The 20,534-nt window shown below is 39.2% G+C and overlaps 1 protein-coding gene across 2 annotated transcripts in view; it reads right to left on the reverse strand.

Moving 5' to 3' along the window:
* Positions 1-5,218: 5,218 nt before the first annotated feature.
* LAMA4 (laminin subunit alpha 4) overlaps positions 5,219-20,534 on the reverse strand; it is a 109,035-nt gene continuing 93,719 nt past the window's right edge. For both annotated transcript variants that reach the window (XM_009682494.2, XM_009682493.2), the window contains exons 28-38: positions 19,977-20,110; positions 18,649-18,813; positions 17,776-17,929; positions 16,917-17,110; positions 15,131-15,320; positions 14,108-14,263; positions 13,145-13,304; positions 11,974-12,104; positions 9,525-9,618; positions 8,442-8,561; positions 5,219-6,650 (exon numbers count right to left, since the gene is read on the reverse strand). In XM_009682494.2, coding sequence (XP_009680789.2) covers positions 6,505-6,650; positions 8,442-8,561; positions 9,525-9,618; positions 11,974-12,104; positions 13,145-13,304; positions 14,108-14,263; positions 15,131-15,320; positions 16,917-17,110; positions 17,776-17,929; positions 18,649-18,813; positions 19,977-20,110 — 1,644 coding nt within the window. In that variant the 3' untranslated portion in view covers positions 5,219-6,504. The remainder of the gene's footprint in view (positions 6,651-8,441; positions 8,562-9,524; positions 9,619-11,973; positions 12,105-13,144; positions 13,305-14,107; positions 14,264-15,130; positions 15,321-16,916; positions 17,111-17,775; positions 17,930-18,648; positions 18,814-19,976; positions 20,111-20,534) is intronic.

Below are 20,534 nucleotides of genomic sequence, written 5' to 3' on the forward strand. Positions count from 1 at the left end.
GGCGGGCGGGTTCAAACGGGGGCGTGCTGTGGCCGCCGGTCTGCCGGGGCAGCGTTTGGCTGTTTATCTTAGGGGCCACGACTGCTTCGAAGGAATTCAAGGCCTTGGTTTAAGAATAAGTGTGTACTGAGAGCAGCTGAGGCGGCAGCAAGGTTTCTGTTGCTTGCTTGGGCCAGAGATGATGGGCGTATTAAAACAGCAGGGCAAGAAGGGCAGTGGATATGGTGAAATGCTCGGAGGCTCGTTCTAGTCTTGAGAGTGAACCTGCTAGGACTTGAAAAGTCTCTGTTAAAGCCCAGATAGGGGAAACAGGGCGAAGAGCTGAAATCTTCCTGTGGCAGAACAGAAATACTTACATATGGTCCAGTTCATCAACTTTGATGGCTTTTATTTAAACAAATGTGTAATAAAATACACTTTTTCCCCAAATATGCTGTTGAATGGTGGTGTGCAGTGTGCCAGATTGTATGAAAATATAAATTAACTTTAACATGAAAAAGTGGGTGTGTAGAAAAGCTGTAATGATATACCTCTTCATCAGGCCTACAAGTTACATCTTTCACCAGGCTCTGCTTCATGACTGACTTCTTGTGCAAATTGCTATCCACAGTAGAAGTGGGTGCTTTCTCCTGTGTATCTGACATAGCAACTCTAGCACTAAAAATGGGAGATGAGAGGAATGTAGAGATACTACACTCTCAGCATGGTAAGACTGGTCCATAGCATAGATGTGCTGCAAAACGATGTAAATAATGTGCAGTATGTGAAGCCTTCTCTTGCAGAGAACTCTCTTGTGACAAAGACATTTCCACTTCCAGTAGGAGAACAAAAGTTTTCATTCAATTCATAAGCTCTTATGGCCAAAACTATTTAGTAAAATGTATTTTTTCCAAATATATTATTTGTAGTGCAGGTATGCAAACAAAATTTGCTCAGTGAAATTCTTAATAAAAATCTTAAGTTCAGTGTATCTTAATCCTTTATTTACTCTAGAGAAACCAGTGCTGACTCCCGGACACGACCTGGGAACCTGTAGAGATCAGTTGTAAGTGTCCAGAAAAACAAAGTTATGCAAATGACTGATTTTAAAGAACTTTCTTGAAAATATTAACTAACAGCAAACACAACAATAATAATGCATTATAAATATTACATATAATAACGTGTCTAGGCTAGTTTTTAAAAACTTACTAGACAGAAAAGAATCTTATTTCTGAAAGTTTGTGCATTGTAGGCTGTTGAGAAACACTAATGACGGTAACTAATGACTGTCACCTTCCAAGTCGTGAAGGAGCAATGCCCTCAGTATGGGCAGGTGGAAACCTCACCATGAATACTGCCTTTGCCCTTAGCACTACTTTTATAAATGACTCTTCAGTGTCAAACTACATGAATATTAATCAGGAAAGCAGATAGTAGTTTCTCAGCTCTCTGGACAGACCAGATCTAACCTGTAGCTTAATTTTGTTCCCTGTGGTTACCTGAACTGCTCTGCATCTGTAAGCTGTGGTCTTTTCTAGCTGCTAGATGTGAAACTGTTTCTATGCTTGTTGCCTATGGTCATTTTTTTGTAGTCTTCCCCGACACCTTTTTTTGGCCTAATTTAGGCTAAAGGCAGCAAAACATTGCTTATAAGCACTTAAAGCTTAAATTAAAGTCTAGAAAATACTCTTAATTCTACTGCGTGTCTATGGCTTTCTTTATTCTTTCAGTTTGCCATGCTTTCTGCTTGTTCTTTTAGTTAGCTGAAGTTTTTGTGCTCTGTGCCCTGTGAATACGCATCTTTATGGGGTTTGCTCTGTTGAACGTTGTATTGCAGCAAGAAATCCCATGCTTTGGCTTTCAAGGTGCTATTAAGAGATCTGTGATGGGATGTGATGTAAACTCATCGTTCTCCTTGAGCTTAGAGGCATTCTGAATCAGAGATGCAATTCAGATATTCATATGGGAACGTTTTTTAGTTTCCAAAGGAGGCTCATGGGCAGGAAGTGGATGTGTAATTATTGGTTTGGCTTGGTGTATGCGCTCAGAAGTTTAATGAAAGTGATAGGCAGCTCAACTGTCTAAAAGAAATGAGCGCACCTTGAGCATCTGTTTCGTTATAGTTGAAGCTCCTGATAATGTATAAATGCATGAATCTGGTCAGTTGTCTTCAGAGAATTTTTGTCTTATGTTAACCATTTAATCAACGGTCTTATGTTCTTATGCTCATTTTATCCGTAACTTTTTTTATTGTTGATGTAATACAGTAATAGCATACAGCAGCTTCAAAACACAATTTAGTTGCAGGAGTAAGTTACTGTGTTATTGAGAGGAAATGAGTTGACATGGACTGCTGTGAACCAGTGAATACCCTCAAATCCTAATAACAACAAGAGCCAAATGCACATCACAACTTAAATACATGTGCTGTGCTTACAGCATCTTTTTAATGACAGTCATTTAACTATTTAGGCCACATGCTGCTGTAGGGAGAATACACTGGAATTTGAACTAATGTTATTCTTTGATTTATATCAGGGGCTTAGTTCACATATGAAGGGTTTTTTTTTTACTTGGAATTGTTGGCTTTCTGGGGAATTACCATCAGACCTTTAACTCTTGATCTTTCCTTTTCCTTTTCAGGCTATTGTTCATACTCTAGATCCCTCAGGAAGAAGACAGTTTCATCAGAACCTTCAGCTGTGAGAGATCTCTACAGGTCTTTAGAAATTAGAGGTACTGGGGCCAGAGATTCTAATTAAATATATTCTGTTTTGAAGCAGTTTAGTATTTCAACTTGAAGGTGGAATCTTTCTTGTGTCGTCTTGCAAATGACAAACTTCAGTGTATCCCTTGATGTAATAACAGTGTAGTTATTGTAGCCCCCACTCTGATCTAAATCAGGGCTATGAGAACACTATAATCAAAGCCTTGGAGGTATCAAAGAAGTATACTCTCCTTAAAGTCAGTGCTCATTTTATTTTTTGGTTTTCCACAGAAGTGAGATAGTTATGACAACTGAAAATATTAAAAGTGCAAATGGACAATCTAACAACAAACCTCAGAATTTTTAGGTTTTTCCCAGATTTTTGTAAGGGGTTTTCTGCTCTAGAGCTATGACTTTCAAGAACCCAAACTGAATTTTGGGAAAATTTCTGCATAGGCATTTTCCTTCTCTTGAACACCAGGACCTTAAAAATGAATGTGGAGGTGTAATACTATGAATCAGATATAGGCTATCTTTGGTGCATATGGAATGGTAATGTCAAGGTCCATGTTGTTACTGGGAGCAAGGAAACTTGCGTTATTCTGTACTGTCTCCTGACTCTGCAAGTATCCTCTGGATCAGTAATGTTTTTCTTTAGAATCTCGTTCCTGCAGATGCAAAACATGCCTCTTTGAGGCCTGAAAAGGAAACTTTGAGGAAGAAAATCCTCCACGAGCACTGCTGTGTTTGATTAGCTTTAGGTATATATTAAAGAGAAATAAACTGAATGGTAGCATTTTATGAATTTTAATGTGTGTTTTTATTCAGGTACTATTTTACTGTATTTTTAATTTTCTCTCTATAAAATATAAGGACTGGTTAATCAGGAAAGTCATTCTTACATATAAAGTCCACCAAAAAGAAATCTCACTGAAGTAAATGTCTAAGAAAAGTATTGTTTATTCCCAGAGCTTGGATGTGTATATGTGAAGATATGTTTTAGCTTGAAGTAAACGTAAGATGGAAGAGCGTTCTGAGTATGTATATACCAGTTAATGTACAATACTCGATTTAATACCCAACATTCACTAAACTGTGGTGCTCTTAAGGGGCACAAGCATATGCCATTCTTTGCTATCTCTGCTTACCAGCTGCAGTCAACCTTGACGGGAATTTCAGTAATCCCTGTAACGAGCCTATATAAGCAGGTAATCTGCTGTTTTTTCTCTCCAGTGGGAGGGTACCAGAGACTGGGGCCTGAGGAAGGTTAACTGAGGCTGTGGTGACATGAGATAAAGAGAGCCAGTCTAACAGCTCACTGCCACTGAAACAGGAGAGGGTTCTGCTCACTTCTTCACCCTGGCTCTCAGCTGCACAGCCCTGACACCTTGCATGAGCTCTGGTACCGCTGTGGGCCCATCTCACTGATCTGGGAAAAACCCCTCCCTGAAACCAAAAGCTCAAAGAGTTTGCTCTTGGGATAAGGAGATAATGAGTCTGATGTGCTCCAGGGCTGGTACACTGAAGGGGGCAAGACTGTGCAGCTGGGAGCATGGCGGGAGGTGAGAAAAGGCAGGAGCTAAACTGCCTTCTGATGGCAGCAAGCTCTTACATGACTCAGCTGTTTGTGAAACCACAGCCTCACAGTCTGGGTAGTGATTGGGAGCAGGGAAGAGTTGAAGAGGCATATTATCCTGGGTGTCTGAGGAAAACACGGCATTTGAAGGCAATTGGATTTGGGGATGTGTGGTGTGCTTGATTCAGAGAAAGTGCAGAGGAGTATTTTTACTGCTTGCTTCTGAACAGTGGTCTGTGGAGTACTGTACTGGAAAAGAGAGAGCTGTATACCACTCTCAGGAGGAGGGGGCCTCCCTGCTGGGGTGGGAAGGGCATCTGTCCTGGGAGCATATTGCTGGAGTGTTGCTGAGAACAGAATGGGAGATGTATCCAGGAGAAGGCTGTTAGAACACGCGTGCGGCTGAAAGACGGAACAGAGTTGACAAGGCTGGTGGAAAGAAAGGCAATGGCTGCTGGAAGCCACGCTATTTCCTCTCATCCATTCACCACTGTGATTTTTTTGTCCCCAAAACTAGGCTCTAGAGGCAAGTGGAGAAGCAGTAACAGGCTCCCACCTGCCAGAGTCCCTCTGCGCCTATTCTCTGCCATGCTGTGGCACCTAGGGATCCTGTCATCTTCCCTGGACCGGGTGATGGTCTGTCAGGACCCTACGATTCTTTCACACAGAGTGAGCTAAGAGCACTTCAGTCTGTCGAAACACTTCTGTTGAGAGAGTAGTAAGCCAGCTACTGATTATTGTTGACATATTTCTTATTCTGGTAGTCTGTCCAGCTGTCAATAGATTCAAGACTTTTGGATTCTAGTTGTCTCAGATTCTGTGCTTTACCTGAGCTCCCATTAAGTTTTAGTTTGGGTGTTGTCCTTTATCCTCCCTTTGGCGCTTTCCTGCTTTGCAGCTGATCATATTTTGAATTGGTTCCAAGAATAATTTGCTCAGCAATTACAAAATTTCTGGCAACAGCAGTTTATTCTTAAAAGGAAAGAATGGATTTGATGCTTTATAGTTGACCATTCAAGAGACCGAGTTTTGCAAGCGAGCTCTGCTTGTTTGATGTTCAGGCCAACTGTGGACTGAGGTTTGGTACTAACTTCTAACCGTCATCTTCTGCTGTTTTAACACAGTTCAGATTTGCAGTCCTTTGCCTTCTGGTTGCATCTTGCAATTTTACTCCCAGCTTTTCCTCAGCCACACATCTTCAAGGATACATTCAACAGGAGTTTGTTCCCAGTTTGAGGATTACTGCTGTAAACTAAAGCCCTGTAGCAGTCTCACAAAAAAGTGATAATTTATATGATTCCATGGCTGAAACTGTGATTTTTAATTTGCTTTTCTACACTTGGTGCTTACTTTGCTATATTAGTGCACATGAGCTCACAATCAACTCCTGGATTTGGTGCTTTGATTTATCATATAAATAAATGTATTGATAAATTTAGAGAAAAAAATATAATCAGTAACTTGAAATTTCGAAATTTAAAATTTTCTCTCTCCTCCTCCTCCTTCCTAAATTAGGCAGTTATTGTTCTAAAACTGTCTAGTCGAGGCAAGTGGTCAGTTATATAATGAAAGTGTCTGTTTTAAAAATATCCATCTTTTCTTCACTTCCTGCTAGAATGCTAGAATGTATCCATGAAGTCTAGAAGTGCTAGAAGTGGAATTAAATGTGTTCTAATTTTTCATTGTTTATAAGCTTACATAATCAGTATCCTCTCTGCTCCCCATTTTAATTGGAGAATATATAAATGAGTTGAATGGAAGACTGAAAAAAATCTTTGAGCACAGTTAGTTGCAATGCAAGTCTATTATCTAGCTTTTTATTCTTTAATGTGTATTAGCAAATCTTTTCCTGGTAAACAATGGATAGCCTACGGTATTGAATGAAATGATGTATACAGGATCTATCTTGAAAGCAACATATTTAATATAATTTTCATTTCTTTTATCATCCAACAGTTTCTTGTAACAGTGTTGTAGGCTTGGCTGCACATATACTATAAGAAATGGTAAAGCTCACTCTTGTGGTATAATAAGAGAACTGCAGAAACAACAGCTCTTTATTTGTCAGTGATTTTTGGTTGCATATAAACATTAGAAATGACCCTAAATGTACTGCTTTCTCTAGATGGATCCTTGCTGAGATATTCTTTTTTCTTTTCTGTGCATCGATAAAGAATAGAGCATGGTTTCTTTTGGTTTATTTTTCCTTCTGTGCTCTGAGAAATGATGCAATGCAGTATCAGGCTGCTGGACATGTGTTGATGCTTACAGCACCGCTAACCAAAGCTGCTTTACTGAAACTCACTGGTTTTTCATCAATCATGAAGTTACGAATGCAGCCAATGAAGGAGTTGCGTGTAGTCAGGCTGGGCGTTAGCAGAGACTCTGGAAGAAACAAATTAGAAACAAAAGAATTAGAGCTGATGATAACCAAAATAATCAGTTCAGTGGCAGAATCAGTAGTGGGACCTGAGTCTCCTCAGTTGCAGTTTAGTATTCTGTTTAGGAGCCCATGCCATAGTACATCCTACATGTGATCAGTCCATCAGTAAAGTTGAAATAAGTCCAAATTTTGTAAAAAAAAAAAAAAAAAAAAAAAAAAAAGTATAGTCACTTTAGACACTGGAATAGTCAGCTTTTGGAAGAGGCCAAATATATGAAAGGTGTTTTTGTTCCACCGAACAGCTTGCATGTATGAAAGGAAAGCTGTTGCCTGCATTCTAATGTATATGTATGATAAGAATCTTCCATGGCTTTTTCTTTTTCTTTCTTTCTTTCTTTTTTTTTTTTTTCCCTGTATGCTACTAGGTGCAGCTCTGTTGCATCTTCTGTGGGTGTTTCAAAATGTCTAGACTGTTGCTGGTGTCCTAGAGGCAATTAGAGTAAGCATGGGGAGTCATCTACATTTAAGAAAATTCTTGATAACATAAAGTGGGTACAGGCTCAATCTTGCATTTTTGGACAACTACATTCTCTGTTAAATAATGGAGTAGATGAATCCGAGGCTGCATATTTGTAATTTCTTTAAACACCAGATATATCGTCAGCTGAGTCTGATTTGTTAGGTTTTATTTAGTCTACTGCATTTACATGGTATTGGTTAATACAATTTTTTTATGAAGTTCATTATAGGATTCTTCTGTGCCAGGGTGATAATAGTATTATGGAGCTAACATATGGCATTGCTTTAGTATTCTATAATTAATGCAGAATTAGGAAGTTCTACGTCGAAGCAGAACAGCATTTGCAATTACCAGTTTGTATTATGTCTCTGGGAAGTGTTCTGTCCTAATAAAATTCCAATTTGGAATTAAATAGTATACAAGCATGTGCACATAGTTTTTATGATTCCCTTTAGGCTTATTTTTCCTCCTGGTAGTGTGGGATGGATGAGAACATCACACACTCAAGCCACTAATCCAAGATAAGCAATATAATAAATTGGATTGTTAGAGCTATTAATGATTGACATGCAAGGCACAGAAATAATGCTGCATGTTTTCAATGAGAAATGTGCAGGAGATGACTTAAAAAATGAATCACGTAGTGTTGATTACAGTTTGCATATGAACCCCCAACAGAGTAGCTCTGTCTGTGGAATAAGGGAAGTAAATGTAGTAATCTTGGCCCACGCTACACAGATGGTCTATGAGTCACAAATTCACATTAGCAGACATCTGTGCAATAGAAATCACTAGTCGGAATAAGAATCTTCATGCTTTACATGGTGTTCGAAGAAGCCATTGCTTGGGGAAGAGGAAAGCAGCCTACTAGCAACAAAACCTGGGGACTTCAATTACAACTAACAGTGATTTTCCAAACTCATTAAAAAAAAAAAAAACCATTTCTTAAAAAAATAGTAAGCCTGTACTGGAAAGAGAAGTGGGGGGGGGGGGAGTGAATTTTTCTAGCAAGCTGACTTCTCTGCTGATTCCATGCCTGACCCTCCAGCAACTGTGAATGTTTTAATTTCAATGCAGCAGCACTTTTTTCTCAGCGGGCTTGAGGTAGAACATTTCTGATCAGCTCTTCGTGAGCCTTTGAGTTAAACCAAGTTCTTCACAGGAAGAGTGTGCATGTTTCATTTTTTTCTAAGTGTAAACTAAGCTTCTATATTTCCTGTGAAGGCAGTGTTTTGAAAATTGGGAACAATACCACAAAGCTGCCAAAACTTACCTGGCACACCTCCAATAAACACTGGTTCCCTGTGGTCAATTGCCTTTGGATTTAGTGGCCCTACCACATGGTTGACTTCAGAGTCCACATCCAACTGCACCACATTAGCATCTCTAATAACTGGAACAAGAAGGAACAGGGATTAAAAAGATCCATAGTCATAAAAAGTAGCATTTGAGGGTTTTTTGGCAGACAGGAGTGTCTGTCTGATCTGAGCGCTGGTACGCAGGCAGAGTCTGTGACAGAGCGGGGCCAATGCGAGACAAGGTTGTGGGAGCAAGATCACTTCTGAGTGAGGCGCTTGATCGTTTGTGCTTTTGTCTAGGCTGCAAGGCAGGTGTATACAATGGTGTGCTGCATAATCCTGTTCTCCAAGTCATTCCCAATAGGGGCATACTAGAGTGCAGTGAGGTTTCCTCCTTGCTTGTGTGCCTGCGTTTCCTTTAGAAAGAATGCATGGGGGAATGGTGTACATTGACATCTCTTGTGGACGTGGTGCTGGGAGGCATCCCAAGTGAGCTTCTAGAAACGAAGTTAGGAGAGTTTCAAGTGCCTGGGGTTTAGATACACTTTTTGACTTTGCAACCTAGGAATGAAGGATGGCTGTTGGGACAGGGACAAAATCTTAACTGTGGCTCTGTGTGAGGCTGGGATTCTTCAGACCTGGCCTGTTAGGTGACCTTTAAAGGCATCATCTCCCTGCAGCTACAGTGTTCTATCAATGTTCTATCAACCTCAAATTGAGGAAAGAAGAACACAATCTGGTATACCACTCAGGAAAGGTTGCCATCATTTTACCTAGGCTGTCTGTGTTCTGTGAACAAGGAGCTTCCCTCTTCATTTGTGCTTGGCAGGAACTTGTGCTTGTCCTCACAGGAAGCTCTACAGTCTCTGTGTTTGGAGGTGGACAAGGACTGCCTCTTTCAAGGCAATACAAGATAGAAGCTTGAATTTTGACAGGTGAAAGGGAGTAACTGCAAATGAGACTCCTTTCCCAGTGTGCTGGCCCATGGAGATGGATAGCTGAGGATGGAGAATGTGGCTCTGTTATCTTTCTTAAGGGAATGATCAAGTTTTACTGACCTGCAATTCGGTGCCATCTGCCATCGCAGAGACTCTGCTTCAGTGTCACTGAAGTTGAAAAATCCCTGATTCCATTATTCAGTTTCACAGTAACCTGGAGGAAAATAATGTAGTTGTCATTGTAAAACCCTTCCTGTTCTCTTTTTATCTGCTGTTGTACTAATGCTATGTTCCCCTCTCAGAACATCTAGTATGTAAGTGATAGAAAACATTGCTTCATGTGAATTCTCAAAAACAATCATTTAAATGAAGCACCTTTCTAATCTGAAACTTTTTTAGATTCAACACTTCTGCAACATTTGTGATTGGAACTCAGGGAAGAGTGTTCAAGAACAGATTAACTCAGATTTTCCAGAACAGCTACTCTATAATTTCCTGTGTGTTAAATTAGTGTTTCGAGGCCTCAGATGATGTTTTGGCATCTTGCTAGCCACTTAATAAGAAACAGTCATGGAAAACCTAAATCTGAACAAACAGACAAGATGGGAGAAAGGAATAGGTAGGGGACTTAGGGATGACTACTGAGTTACTTGTTCAAGCTTATGAGGAAATCTATGGCAGAGGTAGAAGGTGGACCTAATTGTGAATTTTGCACCTCTGCATTAATTACAAGGGTGAGTATCTTTGCAGATGGAAACTGCCACAGCACTGGCAGAGCAGGACTGTGCCCTGCTGCAGGGCATGGGATTCCTAGTGCCGCTTATCAGAGAATTCCAAACACTGAGCCCAACCGCTTTGTGCCTTACAATGTTGACAGCTTGTTGACTGACAATGCTGCTAGAAAACAGCAAAAAGAAATTCAATTGTAGAGGATCTTTGTTTCAACACAGTAGTAGCTGAGGGATGTTTAGCTTTTTGCTCAAGGGCACCAGAAAACAAAAATGAAATGATCCTCATCTTCCTTTTCATCTATCCTTGGATGAGATCTATTGGAACAGTTCAAGCAAATACATGAGGGAAGATTCATGAGGGAAAGTGGTTCCTTAATAAATCACTCAGACAAGCTGTACTGATAGAGATATAGGCACTTAAAAATGAATCCAAGATGCTGATCATTCTTGTTTGTTAAGCAAAAAAGTTTTCACAAAACAGGTCCTTGGTAATGCATTCAAAGAGAGCAGACAGTTAATGGTAAAAACATGGAGGCTTACTAAGAGGCTAACTGGCGGGCCTGTTTTGGTGACAAGCGGGACGATCTACTTTTCCAAAGTGAATTTTGTTTGTGGCTCCCATATACATTATGCCGGAAGTGAGGTTTGAGAGAAGTGTTATCTCTTATTAAGACCAACTGATACAGTTGGAAAAAAGCAACAAGCTTCTGGATATGTGAAGCTTTCTTCAGATCTTCATGTAAGAAGTGCTATGCTGAGTTAGTTTTATGTAGATGGAAGCTTTAAGTGTGCCATGACACACACATGCATTGTGGTTATAGGAAGTTCTCTGTTAATTTACCAAGGACTAGCTACAGCTGTAAGAATGGGATTTATAGAACAATCAATTCTCCAAATGATAGTTCATCCCACCTATATTAGACACCTGCTTTAGGATGGGATGAATCGCTACTGTTGCAATGTCCATTCAGTCCTTCTACTGTAGGTTCCTGCTCCAGTAGCAGAGGTGATGGGATATCTCCAGGTTCTTTATTTCTAGCCCAGAACAGACAACCTCACTGACAATTAGTTAGTTGCTGGGTAGCGCACTGTGGTGGTGAAGAACACCCACACTGCCCATTCGCTTGATTATGCCCTGAGGTTTTTTTCTGCGAAAAGGAGAAAAGATTTTTTTTTCCTGCTTCAAACCTTTGCTTGTTCTGTCTTTTTAGACAACAGATTCTTACTGCGTGCATATAATGCCTGCCATGAAGGGACGCAGATTTTAGCAGTTATCATAAAAGATAGCAACAGCAACAACAGCTACCTGAAAAGTTCGTTTCTGATCTCTCTCGTTCAATTCACAGCCTTACAAAAATCCAGAGCCTTTAGTAACCATATCTGCAGGCAATCAGAACTTTCTTTCTTCCTCACTTTCTCCATCACACGTATGTTAAAACAAGAAGACAGTGAGCGCAACTGAGACTTTGTTTTTAACATGCAAGAAATAAAAATTCATCAGGCAGAAACAAAATCACCTTACTTGTAACTGTTACGCATTTTTAATGTGTGGATGAAAGAGGAGCACCAAAGTGTCAATGCTCATGCTTCTTTTCATCTACACATTAAATATTAATTATTGTTAGTACCAGTCAAGTGATCTGTTTTTGTGCTGGGTGTTATTTTATATATATTAAAAGAAGTATCTGGGTTGCCTAATCTAAGCACTTAATATATTTAGGAGAGGAACAAGAATCAAGTAATGGCAAATTTGTAAGACAAAAGCTGCATGTAGCACAGAGTCCAAGTAGACAGAGAAACTAGTCAAAGCAGCGGAAGGAATGTAACTTTTATTGTACCTGTCCATTTTTCATGTGCATATTCAAGTACTCCCCATTCACGCTGTGACCATGCAGTAAAATTCCTGAGCTGCTGCGGGGACGTATTTCAAAAACAACTTCAAACTTCAGGCCTAAACTGAAGGATTCATCTGTGAGGGGAAAAAGAATGACGTTATTTTTTGTATCGAGTTAATGATGAAATTGGACATCTATTCAAAGTCAAAAGGGAAACTCAAAGCCCCTGGATCAAACCTATTTGTCCTGTTGTAACTATGGGAACATGTGCTTGTGGGCATACCTGAAGAGATAATGGGGTGTGTCATCATACCTGACCCATTTCCACTTTTGTTTATTCTGCTTCACTGAAGTATTAAGAATAGCTTTTTTATTTGTCTTGTTATTTACAAAGTATGTATTTTGTTTGAAAATACTTCTCAGCAATGCGATGGAAAGCAGAAAATTTCTGTGTATTTGTTTAGGCAGTTTTGTATTGTGCAATTTGCTTGACATTCAGCAGTCTTTATACAATGAGTGGGAGTTCACTCGAGATTTGATGAATCAGTAGTAGTATAAACCCCCTTTTTCTATCTGGTGGCAGGCCAGGGAACAAATTAGAAACAGCATGTAGTTCCTCTTGGTATTGCCAATGGATAGGGTTGCTCTGTTTCTTTCCCATTCAGATCAGAGCCTATGTGACCAAAAAAACCTCATAAAACACTTCCTGGAACACAGCAGGCTTAAATGACAGAAAAGATGAGTTCTGTCATGTTGTTCATTGTCAAGACATACAGAAAGCCTTTCATTAGGGTTTTTGAATCACATACTGCTTTCTTTATTAAAGACTAATGGGTGACCATTTGCTGGTGTACATGGTCTTAGCCCCATTGTCTTACATTTTTCTACAATAATTTTTATCGTGTTATAATCTGACCCTCTGTGAAATTATTCTAATTATTTTAAATATCTACTTTTATATATATAGCACATATATGCAACCATTTATCTGGTTTCATGGTAACATTCTCACCTCAGCATCAGCTGCTTAGCACAATAATGATCTATATCTAACAGTCCTTATTGCTCACAGGGCATGAAATTACCACATCCGTCAGTTATATGTGCCATTTTGAAGTACAGTAAATAAGACTAAAGTCGTCTTATTGGATACATTGGTTTAGTAGTATATTACCAAGGACGACATATCCTCCTTCTGATGAAAAGTATGTTCCTGCTTCTGATGGGCCTTCAAAGCAAGGTGTTACACTAAATGTCTGCGAAGCAGAAGTAATTGATCTTCCATTGAGCTGTAAATTGCTGAGACAACCACTAAAACTGTAGACTGAGTTAATCTGAGGAAACAGAAAGCATGATTAGTAGATAAATTGCTTATGGAAGGAAAGAAACTCTTTTCTCCCCAATTTGTACTTGTTTATGATCTCTAAGGCCATGATTCTCTGGTGTATTGGCTTTGAATTAAATCCAAGAAAGAGGAGGAGGACAGGTGCTTTTCTTATCCTCTGATGTCTCTTAGATGACCTTGAGGTAAGGCTAGCTTGTGCTGTTTCTCAAAGGATCCATATAGAACCATGAGAAACAAAGTGCCACTAGAGCAAGGCAGTACTGCATCAGTCATACCTCATACCTCAAAGCAAGAAAGGGCTCTACTTTCTCTGAGCAGTGCAGCTACCTTGTTAGGCACGTATCACCAAAGATTACCTTGGAGGCATATGTAGTTAAACATTCAAAATGTGGAGCAGAATCTTGACCTCTAGGTATTGTCTCAAGAGAGAGATACTGAGACAACACTAAAACCTCAATTAAATCCTGATACTCATCTATATCTCAGACCTGAGAGTGAGATTGATCTCACCTAACCTTACTTGTCTCATCCAAGGTTGCATGTCACTAGGATTTCTCTGTTCCTCAGGAACCACTGGCTTTCCTGATTGCTGCTCCAAGTCTGCTGAAGTCTAGCCCAAAACACTTCCAGCTCAGCTTGAACTGAGCTTGAACCACTTGAACTGAGCTGTGTGCGCCTCAGCATGCTGAGGGTTGATAATATTACAGCTTTTGCCTCAGTTCACTCCTAGAGTCAACTTTTGTGCTAGCTATACATAGAGATATGTAGCGATGTAATGAATGTCTACTTTACCTGGATATTTTTCACAGCTTTTCCTGGAGATACACCTCCGATATACAGCGGTTCAGTGACTTGCCAAGTATTAGCACTGCCACTGAAGGATTCTTCCAATACTCGGAGACCGTCAATTATCAAACGGCCAGTATTTTTTCCCCTTATAAATATCACCTAGAAAAGGAGGAAGAAAAATTCCAGAAGATTGTTTCCGTGTGTTGAGGGAACACTACTGTGTAGTGGAAGAAGATAAGAAATCTGAGAAGAAAAGCTTTAAGTCATAGTCTACAAGCCTGTTTTATTAACTGCTGGTATTTTTTGCTGAACAACTCTCACTCTTCACGTTCTTTTGTGTGTTTGATAGTAGAACTTCTGTCTTAATATTTTGCATACGGGGCTGAGGTAGTTAAGATCTGCCTATCTTATATTCGCCTATATGATTCATTGCTACACTTATACAATTCTCACAGTCTTCTCCAGTTGTATGGCCTGGATTCATCCAGCCGGCTTTAAAGTAGGTTTAAGAGGTTGAGCACTTAAGTGCCTAAATTAGGAGCTTATAACTGGATTCCCTCTGTAGTCAGTGAGGAGAGAGAGGTACCTGCACAGGGAAAAATCACCTTCCCCTCAAATTTGTCTTTCAATTTCCATGAACTACAGAGGGGGTCTAAGGCAACTATGCCTCTTGCGTATGCACTTCAAAGAGATGTGCCTAACAGAAATATCCTAAACCTTCCTTGCTAGCTGATTTGGCTTTTTATTGCCTTACTGTTCTGCTTGCTTCTGTCATTTCTGATCAGCTGTTAGTGTGAGGAATTGCTGGATTTTTATAACTGATTTACAAAGTAAACTCTCCTATCCTCAGTTAATGACTTGGTAAAATTTTGCAGGTAAGCTTTAAAAATATTAGCAGAAGTTTCTTAACACTTAGATGTGGTTGTGGTCAGAGGAATGAAAACTCCCTGAGCCATCAGATCAGCAGTGTCTTTACTGCACCTTTTAAAGCATGCGTCTTCCTACTAATTGCTCTCTTCTACTTACATTGTGCCAAAGGCCATCGTTGTATTTCTCTTGGCTTTTAATCCTTATCTTCTGATGACCGGCATTAAACATAAAAATGAGTCGGCCATGAGCAACAAAAAGGGCCATGAAGTTGGTCTCTTTTTGATCCGAGACATAGAAAATCATGCCATGAGATGAGTGAGTTTTCAGACTGATAGAGAACTGAGCTCTGGCAAATAAAAACACAATATTAATATTAGAGCAGATATAATTGACAGAAATCAACTTGCAGAGAGGAGGATTGATTTTTTTGCTCTCATCCCAAGGAAGACACATGTCCTTTATGGAAAGAGCAGTGTTTCTGGGAAGCATTCTTTACTTATTTTTGGAGTAGAAGTCGAAGCTAGAGAAAAAGCTGCCTTGCAAGGAATTTATTTTCACAAAACCCAAAATCTCTGAAGTGAATAAAATCAATGCAGATAATCAGTAACTGACAGCACAGACACTGTGTATCCATTCCTGTCAAATAGCAATGTTAGTGAACTTTTAAACATTTCCTTTGGTATAGTGGGAGCCTGACAGTTCACAAATCTTTAGAGTTACTCCAGACTTGTTGCTAAGCCTGTACTTTCTGGTCATTTCTCATAAAGTTCAAGACAACATTGCCATTTACACTGATGATTCGATACAGTGTGAACAGTGAGAGTTCTTGAGGGGTTGGTATTACTACTTTGGGCCTAAAAAATGGCAAAGCTATATTTGTGTAGGGCAGTGCCAGAACTGATTAGTCTTGCTTCTCAGGTCAGCTAATTAGCTTTGCTTCTGTTCCTAGTATTATATGAGGGATCTATACATGCTCCATTGCAGTGTGTATCTTCCACACGCACATTTAGGCCCCTGCCACTAGAAGTTGTTTTGAAATATCACAAGTCATTGTTTTTTAAAAAAACATTGCAACAACAAAGCTGTAAAAGCAATTATAATAAAAATATATCTTGTAGGGATGAACAGACATATTAGAGTTTGAGCTTTTCTTCCTCTGTCACGTATGGGCACCAGCAGGACTGCCCCAAGTAAAACACTTCTGAAGTAAATCAAATGTAACGCTTTTGTTGTTTAAATCAGGAAATAGCACTTTTCTTTTCTGAGTTAGTGGTCTGGTGTGCTTCCAGGAAGTGCTATGTTGTTGAATTTGTAGACTTTCATGGAAAGTATTAAACTAAGATGCTTTGGTGGCCATAAAATACCCTACAGCATATTCTATGGGAGTCTGAGGATTAAATGTCCACAATAGCGGGACTTAAAATTAATTGCTCGTATTTCCACTATGGCTTGAATTGGACATGGTTTTCATAGCTTTTATGTCCTACCGCACTAAGTGGATTCCCAAGCAGTATTAAACAGCTGCCGTGGTCCACTCGTCACACGACTGCGCTTCATTTCTTGGTGAACTATCATGTTAATTTCCAGCTCCGCTCTAATGCCATTACTTCTCGGATAAAGAGACCAATGGTGCGCTACTTGTATCGAACTAACATTCTTAAAGTCTTCATATGAATGGGCAAGAAGACACATTTTTGTTAATATATAGTATAGAGGAAAAGTCTACAAAAGGGATGCAACTGGAAACATATTCAGTTTATTACTCTTACTCAGCTGAAATACCTTCTAATAGATCCTAAAAACATTCTGTATATAAAAATTTGCCTTAGATATAACACATAAAAAAGCACCAGGCTAAGAGCAGAAATAAGTCATTTTTCTTTCTTTCAAATACTACTTTGTCTTCCCTAGTGTATTTCATTTTTATTTAAAGTTCCTTTACCTTTCACTGAAATCCTTTGGTATGTGATCAAACTCTTGCCGGCTGTTTGCTGTTCCTCCAAACTGATATGCGTGTTCAGTTGCCTTAGGATTTATGGACAACTGGCATTGAGGGTCTCTGTGCATATTCATTTCTTGATACAGTTTTTTGAGGCCAGTTGAAGCCTGTACGATCTTGTCTTTATCTTTTCCCACCTTCGTCCAAAAAGAACCATTAACCAGAAGTGTTAACTAAGATGGGACATTCTAAAAATAGCAATATCATTTATATATAAACTAGCAATATATACTTTCCTTAAAAAAATATGAATGGTTCCAAGAATTCCTAACTGTGTAGCTAAGAAAATTACAATTCAATTCTGCTGGAGTTTTCCTATTTGAATCTTTTCCCCTCGGCTTTCAGTGATGTAGGATATACTACAGTCATAATAGGACATGCTTGGACCATAAAAGTTCTGCATGTTGGAAGAGTTTTTTTTTTCTCACTTGTATTAATGCATGCTACTTGTACCCACAAGAGCCACATGGAAGTAGCTGAGAACAGAAGTAAGCTTATTGCCTTTAGGCTATAGAAGAAATCAAAGAAGGCTCTTCCTATAGTGTTTTCTTGAAGATGTCAGAAATTGCGTTTTGCAGTTCTAGCAAAACAGAATGATGCAAGTGTAGACCAGATCAGGTCAGGGCAGCTGTTTGTAGTCATGGATTATGCAAAGGGAAGAAGACCTTTCCTTATCTTACATCTGAAGTATTCTTCAAGTGGTACATTTTGGAACCATGATTCAGAGAATTTACAGTCTTGACACAGTATGTATCAGCTTTGGAAAATTCTAAGGTGGTAACTGAAGCAATTTGTAGCAAACCTTTTTATTACGGTTTCCTTTGGCTTTTGATGAGTTTTTTCCTTTCTTATGCAGAAGAGCAATTGGAGGGGATTCAACAGGGCATCCATAAAAAGACGTCCGAACTTTCTCAGAGTACCTCTGGAAATCTTCCACCTCAACCTCTCGATCCAACCTGTGTTTCAAAGAGGGGATATGACTGACTGAGTGACTGACTGAAAAGTGACAAGAACAGCTGTTTGCAAGTATTGCAGTAGTTTTCATAGAAATCACAGAATTTTACATTTGTATTTTAAATGATGTTTTTTGTGGGCTTTTTTCATCTTGCTTAAAAGTACAGAATAATGAGCTAATGTATGGATGATGTGGGCAGCCTATACTACTTCCGTCTGTTATATCCACGCTTGCCTAAACAGAGTCAGAATCTGCAGCACCAAATTTACTTTAAAATTTTCTATAGCAGAGTGTTTTGTCAAGTGATTAAAATCAACAAATTCTGACCATTTTCACATGACCAAACTCCTAACTTCAACAGCTTCTGTGAGATGCCATAGCATCAATTTGTTTCAAAGGCAGAGCTGCAAGCTACATAATATAAATGTAAATTACAGCTATGCAAATTATACATTGCACCAAAGGCATTAGCAGGTGCAGTGCTGAAAGCTGATTTACGTCAACAGTTATTCCCACTTCAGCAATTTCTTAACCTAGGAGGTCTGCACCAACAGATTTCATGGCAAATGAGGTAAGAAAGGTATTCACACGTATTGGCTAGCCTCACAAAATTGAGAGAAATATTTTTATTGTGCAAATAAATCAGTTCTCCTGAGTAGCTACTTTCTGAGCTGTCAAACACCGATTGCCTGATAATGTGTTTGGGAGGATGCTACGTACCTAGTAAAGTAGGCGTTGCTTATGCAGCCGGTGAAATTGGCTTGCTGCGTACTGAGGGGAGAGCCGCCAAAATAGAATTTCTTGGCAGTGTCGGGGCTTTTCCCTGCTTTGTCCTTAGATGGCTTCTTTTTGCTTTCTTTCTTGTCATCAACAGTCAGCTCATATCTGCGAGGACAAAGCATTCATTTTTCAGACTGGTTTTGGAAAAGGCCATGCTGGTTATTACGCAGCATATTACATACACCCAAAATGCTGCGTTCAGTGCATAAATCACTAAAAGGTAACGCTCAAAGTCATGAGAACATCTTCTCATTTCCAGCTGTACAATGAGCAATAGGGCAGTTAGCCCTAGCACTAGCAGCCTGGAGTCCACAGGGCAACAGATGTCGTGTTATGATATCCTGGGGTTAATCCTGAAGTCCAGAAAACTGCAGTCCACCAGTGAGGATACATAAGCAGAGAGATCACTAAGAAATGGATGGAGCCATTGTTTGGGAAAATGAGATACAAGCACGGGCCAATCCTTTTCCTTTATGTCCCCTTCCCTTTTTCCTGCTCTTTCCTCACAACACATTCCTGTTTTAGCTTATACAGTGGTCTTTACCTAATCTCATTTTACAACAAGCAAATAATTGATGCAGAAATCAGGAAGGATTCTACTGCCTTAATAAGAAACTGACTATTATCTGAAGCATGAGGCACTGATTTTTGGCAAATTCAGAATTCAGAACATTCAGGGAAATATGACAGTTCTCAACACTGTTCCAAGGCATCATATTGCACTTGCAGCTTTTCAAACCGTGTTTCTTGGTTTCTTGGATGTCAGAAGTCATATGTACAAGCCTCCGTTTCAGTTTGGAAACAGAATGGCCTATTTTTATCTGCATAGGCAAGATTCTAAAAGAAAGATTCTTTGATTCTTTGACCTTTTAAGAAAATGTTTTACATAGAAAACCATAGTAAAATGATTCAATGATTAATTTGGGATTGCTTTAACAAAGCAAAAAAAAGAATGACTCTCATGCTAGTTTTTAGTTATATGAAACTGCTTTCATACATGAGGGCAAAAAAGAATAAGCTTTTAAAGGCACTATTCTTTTCTCTTAGTTTCACTAAAAATTCCTAGCATCTCATCCTCAGGCCACACAGGCCAGATTTCAAACATGTTGCTTTCAGCTTTGTATTTTTTTAAACTGGATTAATCAGTTAAAAGTAGTCAATGAAGAAAATGCCTAAACATCCCTTTGAAAGAGAATATTAAATGATAACATATTCTTTCCAAGAAATACTTATGTAAGTAGGGAGTAAAAGATGCTGGACAGCTTTACCTTTCTGGAGTGACAGAAGTAATGATAAAATGGTTTTTTCCATCGTTGTAACTTCTGTCTGATGACTGAACTTTGATTCCACTTGCATTTAAAACGACAGCACCTCTGTCCATAGAGATGGATAACACATCTGACTGAAATACAGAGAAAAGCATCTTCAGAAGTGTTGTTACACTGGAAAAGTTAACAGTCCAGTGCATTTTATTGCTGTACTTATTTTCCCTAACCAAACAGATTTCTTCTTGCTGTTTTCCCCAGTCTTACTCTTTTTGCAGTGAGGTAGACTGAGAAGCAAAGAAGGAGATGATGGCATTATAATCGATATTCTTGCTGTTCTTTGAGCCTGAATTCTGGGAATTCTGCTACTGACTGTCTCATCTGTCACATGAGCTCCTTCCATCTAGGAGTTTATGATGATTGTATTTGATTTGTGTGTCTGCTAACCCTGTTATGGTGCTATATAGAGCAGCTGTTACTGTAAGATCTCTGCTTCCATAAGAACAATACTACTTTTGTCTAATTCCCCCCGATCAGGCTCATTTAGTCACTCAAAATGGT

The sequence above is a fragment of the Struthio camelus genome, chromosome 3 (assembly GCF_040807025.1).
Source record: "Struthio camelus isolate bStrCam1 chromosome 3, bStrCam1.hap1, whole genome shotgun sequence".
NCBI classification, from domain to species: domain Eukaryota; kingdom Metazoa; phylum Chordata; class Aves; order Struthioniformes; family Struthionidae; genus Struthio; species Struthio camelus.